Source organism: Argiope bruennichi, chromosome 3, assembly GCF_947563725.1.
Source record: "Argiope bruennichi chromosome 3, qqArgBrue1.1, whole genome shotgun sequence".
Taxonomy (NCBI): Eukaryota; Metazoa; Arthropoda; class Arachnida; order Araneae; family Araneidae; genus Argiope; species Argiope bruennichi.
The window spans coordinates 79,251,084-79,262,067 of record NC_079153.1 but is presented as its reverse complement, the minus strand read 5'-3'; the positions used below and the strand labels follow the sequence as shown (position 1 = coordinate 79,262,067).

At 40.1% G+C, this 10,984-nt stretch overlaps 2 protein-coding genes across 2 annotated transcripts; one reads left to right on the top strand and one right to left on the bottom strand.

Moving 5' to 3' along the window:
* Positions 1-4,580: 4,580 nt before the first annotated feature.
* Positions 4,581-5,126, bottom strand: LOC129962893 (E3 ubiquitin-protein ligase AMFR-like). The gene has a single exon (XM_056076894.1). It carries the CDS (start codon positions 5,124-5,126, stop codon positions 4,581-4,583), a length of 546 nt encoding a protein of 181 aa, XP_055932869.1.
* Positions 5,127-7,828: 2,702 nt separating this feature from the next.
* LOC129962892 (E3 ubiquitin-protein ligase AMFR-like) lies at positions 7,829-8,302 on the top strand. The gene has a single exon (XM_056076893.1). It carries the CDS (start codon positions 7,829-7,831, stop codon positions 8,300-8,302), a length of 474 nt encoding a protein of 157 aa, XP_055932868.1.
* The last annotated feature ends 2,682 nt before the right edge of the window (positions 8,303-10,984 follow it).

Genomic DNA, 10,984 nt, shown 5'->3' with positions numbered 1-10,984 from the left:
ATGAAAAAAATAACAGAAAAAAGAGCAAAGAAAAATAAAGTTTATTCTTTACAGAGCGTAAAGTTTCAGATCAAAAAGTTGGGAGAAAAATTAAGTTTATTCTTTACAGAGTCAGATAAAAAAGTTGGGACAAGGATTTAAGGGTGTCGTGCAATTTCTTCTGGGTCAGTCCTCAACAGAAAAATGTCAAGTTGACATATTAAATTAAAAAACAATTTTGAGCAAATCTACCAAACGCATGCCGTTTTGCCACTACGATTCCGAGGACCTGCGAGCACCACCGCGCTCTCTCCATGGGCTTGAGAACGTTGATGCGCATTCACCTGCTAGGAGCTCACCTAACAGGTGGGAGAGTTAACGAATGGGCTCAGTTGCATCCGCAACCTGTTTAAACTGTAGTGCCAGGAACTACAGAGATATCGTATCACCTGAGCAGTGTGAACTCTACAGAACCCCCGGTGTTCACCGGTAGGCGGTCCCCGACGCCATAGAAGCAACGACACTATTTGGCAAAATTTGCATTGAGTAAAAAAAACAAAAGGGTAGCCCAACAGATACCTCCAGGTATCAAGTGCCACCGCAAAATTCTAGGAGGCAGTGTGACCGAGCCCTCTTTCCCAAGGGAAAGTGACAGGAGCCGGGTAGCTGGGTAAACTACATGCCACGTCGTGGGGGCATTCCACTGCGGAATCCTAGTTTTGCACACGCGCTCGCGGAGCCAAAGAGGAATTATTCCATTGCATTTCGTATGTCCGTCCAGCTCTGCTCGCTGAGTTAACAGCCACATTACTCACCGACGTCTACTTAAACCCGTTAGGGTTGTTTCGTCGCCGGAGCACCTTTCGGAACATACTAGTACAATGAACTCTCATGTTAAACCAAATTAAAGTCTGGGGGGTGAAATAAAATTTTTTCAAGTTTAAAAAAAATTGCCATCTCAACTCTGTATGTGATCATAAACCGGTCCAATAACGGTTACGTTACACGGCCGAGGTGTTTTCCATAGCCTAATTGAGGAACGTAATCGAGGCGCACATCTCAAACCCAAAGGTTTGCCTGTGTGGTCCCCGCAGGGATCTGAACTTAATCATTCGCGCTCTAGTTCCTCGTTCGTCAGGAAACGGGGCCGCACGATCTTACACCATGGATCAAGTAAGAAGATCCAGAGAGAGATGGTAAAATTAATTAAAAAAAATTTTTTTAACAAGAAGAAATTACACTGGGGGAGATTTCTTGGCCGTACGTTGGCACCGTTAGGTTTCAGGCCAAGAAAAAAACAGAGACAAAAAGAGTAAAGAAATTCTCTTGGCCGTACGTTGGCACCGTTAGGTTTCAGGCCAAGAGCAAAGACTTAAGCATAGAGAGAATAGCCAAAAATTTTACTTACCCATCCAATGGCTGGAGTGGGGATATGAATCCCACTGAAGCACAAAAGAGCAGGATACTTGAAAAATTTTCCGTAAGGAAAAAAAAAAAAAAAAAAAAAAAAAAAAAAATTTTTTTTTTTTTTTTTTTTTTTTTTAAGGCTTAACCTTACCAAGATTGGATAGCAAAAGCTTAAACATACATACAAGTCCCTTGTGGTGAAAAAGTTAAAGTTCAGCTTCCTTGTAATGAGATGGAAAAACTTTAACAAAATTCTGACTGTGGTGAAAAAGTTTTAAGTCCAACGCTCTTACAAAGAAACGTTTGGACTTAAACTTTTTCACCACAGTCGGAATTTTGTTAGTTTTTCCTTCTCATTACAAGGGAACTGGACTTTTAACTTTTTCACACATGGCCAAAAATTTTCAAAGTCCCAACACTTTCCTTTAACAGCGATGGACTTTCTTTTTCACGCGAGTCAGAATTTTGGCAAAGATTTTTCCTATCATTATAAAGATTTTTCCTATCATTATAAAGTCCCCTTTAACTTTTTCACGCGAGTCAGAATTTTGGCAAAGATTTAGCGAATTGGGACTTGTAAAATTTCAAGCATTATAAGAGAGACATACTTACACATCCGACGAGGTTGGAGTCCAGGCAGCAAATGAAATTTGGGGTGTCGGGTGAGGTATATTTATACCCCTCCGACCAAAAAAAAATAATTTGTGGAATTTTCCAAACCAAATATTTTCACGAACTGAAACCGCATTGATCACGTGTTCAGAGCGTGATGATCATATGCTTGGAACGTGCTAGTTTTTGTTTGTATTTCTGATGTCTTAGGCCTAATAACCATAGGATAACATGGGAAAGTGTTTAATATTGTTATCCCATGGGGGGTAGGGTCTTGATATGGGATATTATGAAATTTTATCACAAAATTGTGCATGTTCCCCATAGGAAACAATGGTAAAATAGGGTTTTTACTTATAACTCGTGATCTATGGGGGGTAGGGTCTTGATATTTGGTATGAAGGTACCCCATGGGGTGTCTTACCCCCCAGGGGGTCGACCCCCCATGGTGACCCCCCCTGGGTCTAAAAAATCAAAAAAATGTAAATATCTCGGCTGTTTATGGTCCGATTGTCTCCAAATTTTTTCTGTGAGGGGTCACCCCCCTGGGGTCCGGTCAAGGTCAAATTTTCAATCGTCGATATCTCGGCTCCTATGGGACCTAGGTATATGTTGTAACCACTCAAATGACTCGTCTCGACGAGACGAATGTACCTGTATCATCAGGGTAAGTGTACCACTTGTGGTACTCGAGTACCGGTACCAAAATTTTATTTTTCATTGGAATGACACGAAACTCGGTAAGTATGTAAAGCTAGTCTCTCTGCACATATTGACACAAAGTAATGTTTGGTAGGTTCCATAGGTTCTGTGCAAAGGTGCAAAAAAGTCAAAAAATTTCAAACTTTGAGGGGCTATAATTCCCTTATGCATCACGTGACCTTTCCACCACTGACTGGAATTTACTCAATATTTGATGCTCTATCCATCAATACTCGAACCGGGTCTCTAGGTGCCATAGGAGCCGAGATCTGGCACCTGCACCTAAATTTTCAATTGTAAATTGTAAATAAACTATTGACCCTAGAAGCATAAAACTAGTACCGTTGGATTTGTCTCGATGCAAGCTTTAAAGCGATAAAACTCCCATGTCTCTATCTGGCCTGAAACACAAGTTCCAATCTGGACTGGACACTGGTTAAAATCCGACACCCTCATAACTCGGCTCCTAATGATGCGAACGACTTGAAATTTAAACCGTAGATACATCTCGGCATCCTCATCCCAAATGACCTTGAACTGGGTCTCTAACCATATTTGGTCATATGGCCCATATGTCACTAAAACGATTAGTTTTGAGGCTCCCACGGGTCACCTATAACCCCGAATCACTAGATATTTTTTGCATTCATCTTTATTCGTCAAGCCGGTTCACGTAATGTATCACACATGATTATCGAGCAATAAATTAAACATTTCAAAAAATTGAGCTGAATACATGCAATTTGGCAAACTTTGAGCTCGGCTAATTTCTGTCTGGTACATGATATGCTTTTTACAGTACTATATTTGTACTGTGCAAGTTATTCTGCGTCATTTGAGACCAAACCCGTATCACTTTGTACCAAAAGAAACCGAGTTCTGAGACCGGGTCTCGAAACTTTAACCCTCTATTGCGCCGAAACTATCCACATGATGAACATAAAAAGACTACCGTTGAGTGTATCATGTAAAGGGCTATTTAACGACAAAAAAAATTTGTCACTAGCTAGTCTGGAACATGGGTTTCAGACCAGGTCTCAAACTACATGAAATTGCAAACTCTGTAACTCGTCTCCTAATAACAGCAGCAATATGAAAATTTAGTATTAAACATATCTTGACAAGCTTTATGCAACACCATTTGAATTGTGACCCTGGCTTAATTTGTTTAGCTAGCAGATTGCATCAGTCATTTAGTATGTTTCCGAGTTGTACGGTCCACCTATGACCCCGAATGAAAAAGTTTTTTCACCATATGACTAAACCCGATAAAACGAGTTAAATAACGCATAAACAGTTAATATCAGCAAATAAATTACAAAATTGATGCTTGAAAAATGCAATGTTAAAAAGCCATACAACGTACCGTAAACGAAGCAAGAAATTTTTTCCGACCAAAAAAATTTTCAGACAAGACAGAGACAAAGGGAAAAAAAAAATTTTTTTTTTTTTTTTTTTTAATCTTGTCTGTGTCTCTTCTGAAAATTTTTTTTCTCTTCACTGTTTCTCGGTTACTGGTTTCCTATACTGACTTTTCCTCTTTTTCCAATAATATGAAATTTTGCTCAAATTTTCTTTATAATCATTTCTTTTGAGCTTTATGATCCAGTCTGACTTACTCTTTGTTGTCCACAACTCTTTTCCATATTTGTTTTACTTTCCAGTCATGTTCAAACCGTATGTTCTGCTCTTTACACTCCAAGACTGGTCATGTTACATCTCTTTGTAGTTTTTGCACTCTCTTTCTGTAAAAGTCTCGTTTGCATCTTTCCAAGATTAGCATTTCATCTGATCCAAAAAAATGGGAGAGAGTCGACACGAGTCTGTTCAAGACTCGTATCGACTCTCTCCCACCTTTTTGGGGAAGCTGGTTTTTCAGTTCACAGTTCGTACCTGCACAGAGGACAGGTCACATCTTCCAACATCCATCTTTCCAAACACGACGTGTGAAACGTATGTCCACAAGTCGTAGTCACTTCGTGGAATAGAGGCTGAGTGCAGATGACACACTCTTGTGGTTTGAAAAAGCAGGTATTGGGGCAGTAGGCTGAGTAAATAGCTTCCAATACTAACTCACCCATGTTCTGCCACTGCTCCACTTTGCATTCCCGTTGAGTTCCTCGGAAATATACAGTCATTGCAAAGTGAATCAAATGGGTAATGCCAATGGCTTTCCAAACTGCCCATGGTAGTCCATGAGGCCCTCTTGCCAGTTCTTGGAACTCGTCACAGTATATCGATGCATCCAATACCATGAAACCATTAAAACCAGGCATGATCCAGCTTCGATTGTTTGTAATTTCTCTCAATTGCCTCTCAATCCTTGTTCGGAGGCTCTCAAATGATCCGGTCATTGTCACAATTTCAGGCGGGGGTAGCGACTCCAAGACGGCTCGAACAGTCTGAATATACTCAGCGAGAGACATGGCTCAATAGATACAAAAATATCATGCAAATGAGTGTTTGATGCGAGCTTTTATAGTCAGAGTGATGAGGAAGTAACTTCTGATTGGCTCTCAGCATTATGACATCATATGCGCATGCTCTGTGACTAGCTGGCAAGTATCCAGAATACACTGACACGCATTATGTTGTAAAAATAATTCGGCCAAGCTTGACAAGTCTGAAATACACATCATGTTGCAAAAAGTAACTAGTCCTAGCTTGGCAAGTAAACTGAACCAAAAAAATGGGAGAGAGTTTGCTGCTTGTCACAGCAAACTCTCTCCCATTTTTTCGGGGGAAATTATTTTTCCCAATCATAGTTCAAGTCCATTTCAATCAGTTTTTGTTGCTTTCCACTTGCATTTGGACCGTTTGCTCCACATCAATTCTAGGTCCTAAATACACCACTTTGTGAAGAAACATGGGTTCCAACAACAAGAATGTAGCCATGTCGTATGTTCCAATAGTAATTTCTTACCAAGTATCGGCATCTCTCTGCAAAATCTGATAAAATCGGCCAGTCAAAAAAGTTTCCATCTCGTGCATGGGAACTTCGTATTCCGCACCGTCCACATAATCAGTCTCAAACCCATTCAAGGGATGCACCGTCGAGTTTTTCACAATTTCTTCAAATGTGAACAGGCCAAGAGATTCTTTTGTCGGCATCACGACGATCGTGGACTCTGGATCAGAGACTTTACAAAAAGCAATTTTCCGTATACCCCATACACTCCTATGCCAAATCCAATCGGCAAGAGCAACGTAGTGAACACGAGAGAGACTCATGGTGAGAAGTTAGCAGCACTCTGTGAAGAAATGTAATGTCTTTACCGTCGAGAGGGCTCGGCTTTTATAGTCTGAGAAAGGAGGACAGTCGCGTCTGATTGGTCCACGTCAGAGTACGCGACTGGAAGAAATGTTAAGTCAGACTTGCAATCTTGGAAGAAATAATTTCTTCTCGGTAAAGAGATGCACGCACAAGGGGCACAAAAAATTTCTTGCTCCAAACAAGGTTTAAGAGCGTGAAACAGAAATTTTCAGGCATAAAACACAACCAAAGTCGGATTAAAACTTGTTTAGTGAACCGCCGAAGAAATTACATGCAACAACATACTCTGCAGAGAGCACAAGATATTCTGGGTCAGAAAAATTTTTCAGTAGAGACAAGAAGACAAGTCAAGTAAAAAAAAAAAAAAAAAAAAAAAATTTTTTTTTTTTTATCCTCTCTGAAAATTTTTCTTCTCTAGAAAATTTTTTTCTGTTGCCTCATACTACACTTCACACTTAAATTTTGTACCCGTGCAAATAATGACATTTTCCTGCAAAGATTCTTCATTTACCTTTTCATCTTCCACAGGATTCATAGCGATGCGACACTCACACGCAAACGGCCGACTGGTATTCAGCATGATTAAATCTTCACACGCAATTTTGGACAAGGGACAATAATCCCAATGAATTCCTCGGTTCAAGACGTTATTGACCAAAGTTTTCTCACGCAAAAAGTAACGCGTGGGATGTGAAAGATTAAACTTGCAACTGCAATCTTCCTTGTCTGGATAAACACAGGAGGACAAATGCCACCCGCAATCAGATATCAAACAGGGATTGACTCCACAATCCAATTGGGTGGATCGGATATCAAACTCCAATACTTTTGCAAGAGTGTTTAACCGGTACCACAACTGGTACTTGTCAGCCTGGGACATGTCCCGAATGGCATCGTGAACAGTCTTGTCAGCATTATCCATGAAATTCTCGACATTCATGACGAAACAAACTCTTTGTTAAACTTGCCATGTTAAACAGTAAAAGCATGTACCGTCAGCGGGGCAAGAAAAATTTTTCAGTGGAGACAAGAAGACAAGACAAGTCAAGTAAAAAAAAAAAAATTTTTTTTTTTTTTTTATCCTCTCTGAAAATTTTTCTTCTCCAGAAAATTTCTTGTTGCATCCCGACAGACCAATTTCACAATGTCATACTTTTAACATGACGTTTTTCCAGCTCACCACTTTCAGACAAACATTCTCCTTCAGCTGATCGTTGATGGCTGCATAACATACGTTTCATCTCCGAAATAATTCTTCTCAGTTTCTCACATTCCTTTTCCAATTTCTCAAAAGACATTTCACCCAGACAATACGGGCAACGTTCTCGGACGTGTAATCCTTGCAACCAACGATCGTGTTGGGTGTAAAATTCATGAAACCAAATGGGATTGTCAGAAGTTGGACGCGTGACAGGTAATTTGTTATCGTCATCAGCACAAGAGGCCGACATGACGAGCGACACGGTCCGTACTCCACGAGTGCTACTCAAAGAATGAATGGTCTGAACATGTGCAATAGGGGTAAGGTGGAAAGAAAAAAAAAAAAAACTTGTTCTTGTTTTGTTGTTGAGCAAAGAAAAAAAATTACAAGTCCACACGTTTCCTATCAATAGCGCTGGACTTAGTTTATTTGACTTAGGTCATGTGACCAGCGTGCGGAATATCACGTGACCAATATGTTAAAAAAAAAACTTTACACGCTGGTCACGTGACATTCTTTACACCGGTCACGTGACATTCCGTACGCTGGTCACATGACATTCCGCACGCTGGTCACGTGACGTTCATGGTGGTTTTTTTTTTTTTTTCACCTTACCCCTATTGCACAGGCGACAACCGCCTGAAATTGTGACAATGACCGGATCATTTGAGAGCCTCCGAACAAGGATTGAGAGGCAATTGAGAGAAATTACAAACAATCGAAGCTGGATCATGCCTGGTTTTAATGGTTTCATGGTATTGGATGCATCGATATACTGTGACGAGTTCCAAGAACTGGCAAGAGGGCCTCATGGACTACCATGGGCAGTTTGGAAAGCCATTGGCATTACCCATTTGATTCACTTTGCAATGACTGTATATTTCCGAGGAACTCAACGGGAATGCAAAGTGGAGCAGTGGCAGAACATGGGTGAGTTAGTATTGGAAGCTATTTACTCAGCCTACAGCCCCAATACCTGCTTTTTCAAACCACAAGAGTGTGTCATCTGCACTCAGCCTCTATTCCACGAAGTGACTACGACTTGTGGACATACGTTTCACACGTCGTGTTTGGAAAGATGGATGTTGGAAGATGTGACCTGTCCTCTGTGCAGGTACGAACTGTGAACTGAAAAACCAGCTTCCCCAAAAAGGTGGGAGAGAGTCGATACGAGTCTTGAACAGACTCGTGTCGACTCTCTCCCATTTTTTTGGATCAGATGAAATGCTAATCTTGGAAAGATGCAAACGAGACTTTTACAGAAAGAGAGTGCAAAAACTACAAAGAGATGTAACATGACCAGTCTTGGAGTGTAAAGAGCAGAACATACGGTTTGAACATGACTGGAAAGTAAAACAAATATGGAAAAGAGTTGTGGACAACAAAGAGTAAGTCAGACTGGATCATAAAGCTCAAAAGAAATGATTATAAAGAAAATTTGAGCAAAATTTCATATTATTGGAAAAAGAGGAAAAGTCAGTATAGGAAACCAGTAACCGAGAAACAGTGAAGAGAAAAAAAATTTTCAGAAGAGACACAGACAAGATTAAAAAAAAAAAAAAAAAAATTTTTTTTTTCCCTTTGTCTCTGTCTTGTCTGAAAATTTTTTTGGTCGGAAAAAATTTCTTGCTTCGTTTACGGTACGTTGTATGGCTTTTTAACATTGCATTTTTCAAGCATCAATTTTGTAATTTATTTGCTGATATTAACTGTTTATGCGTTATTTAACTCGTTTTATCGGGTTTAGTCATATGGTGAAAAAACTTTTTCATTCGGGGTCATAGGTGGACCGTACAACTCGGAAACATACTAAATGACTGATGCAATCTGCTAGCTAAACAAATTAAGCCAGGGTCACAATTCAAATGGTGTTGCATAAAGCTTGTCAAGATATGTTTAATACTAAATTTTCATATTGCTGCTGTTATTAGGAGACGAGTTACAGAGTTTGCAATTTCATGTAGTTTGAGACCTGGTCTGAAACCCATGTTCCAGACTAGCTAGTGACAAATTTTTTTTGTCGTTAAATAGCCCTTTACATGATACACTCAACGGTAGTCTTTTTATGTTCATCATGTGGATAGTTTCGGCGCAATAGAGGGTTAAAGTTTCGAGACCCGGTCTCAGAACTCGGTTTCTTTTGGTACAAAGTGATACGGGTTTGGTCTCAAATGACGCAGAATAACTTGCACAGTACAAATATAGTACTGTAAAAAGCATATCATGTACCAGACAGAAATTAGCCGAGCTCAAAGTTTGCCAAATTGCATGTATTCAGCTCAATTTTTTGAAATGTTTAATTTATTGCTCGATAATCATGTGTGATACATTACGTGAACCGGCTTGACGAATAAAGATGAATGCAAAAAATATCTAGTGATTCGGGGTTATAGGTGACCCGTGGGAGCCTCAAAACTAATCGTTTTAGTGACATATGGGCCATATGACCAAATATGGTTAGAGACCCAGTTCAAGGTCATTTGGGATGAGGATGCCGAGATGTATCTACGGTTTAAATTTCAAGTCGTTCGCATCATTAGGAGCCGAGTTATGAGGGTGTCGGATTTTAACCAGTGTCGGGTCCAGATTGGAACTTGTGTTTCAGGCCAGATAGAGACATGGGAGTTTTATCGCTTTAAAGCTTGCATCGAGACAAATCCAACGGTACTAGTTTTATGCTTCTAGGGTCAATAGTTTATTTACAATTTACAATTGAAAATTTAGGTGCAGGTGCCAGATCTCGGCTCCTATGGCACCTAGAGACCCGGTTCGAGTATTGATGGATAGAGCATCAAATATTGAGTAAATTCCAGTCAGTGGTGGAAAGGTCACGTGATGCATAAGGGAATTATAGCCCCTCAAAGTTTGAAATTTTTTGACTTTTTTGCACCTTTGCACAGAACCTATGGAACCTACCAAACATTACTTTGTGTCAATATGTGCAGAGAGACTAGCTTTACATACTTACCGAGTTTCGTGTCATTCCAATGAAAAATAAAATTTTGGTACCGGTACTCGAGTACCACAAGTGGTACACTTACCCTGATGATACAGGTACATTCGTCTCGTCGAGACGAGTCATTTGAGTGGTTACAACATATACCTAGGTCCCATAGGAGCCGAGATATCGACGATTGAAAATTTGACCTTGACCGGACCCCAGGGGGGTGACCCCTCACAGAAAAAATTTGGAGACAATCGGACCATAAACAGCCGAGATATTTACATTTTTTTGATTTTTTAGACCCAGGGGGGGTCACCATGGGGGGTCGACCCCCTGGGGGGTAAGACACCCCATGGGGTACCTTCATACCAAATATCAAGACCCTACCCCCCATAGATCACGAGTTATAAGTAAAAACCCTATTTTACCATTGTTTCCTATGGGGAACATGCACAATTTTGTGATAAAATTTCATAATATCCCATATCAAGACCCTACCCCCCATGGGATAACAATATTAAACACTTTCCCATGTTATCCTATGGTTATTAGGCCTAAGACATCAGAAATACAAACAAAAACTAGCACGTTCCAAGCATATGATCATCACGCTCTGAACACGTGATCAATGCGGTTTCAGTTCGTGAAAATATTTGGTTTGGAAAATTCCACAAATTATTTTTTTTTGGTCGGAGGGGTATAAATATACCTCACCCGACACCCCAAATTTCATTTGCTGCCTGGACTCCAACCTCGTCGGATGTGTAAGTATGTCTCTCTTATAATGCTTGAAATTTTACAAGTCCCAATTCGCTAAATCTTTGCCAAAATTCTGACTCGCGTGAAAAAGTTAAAGGGGACTTTA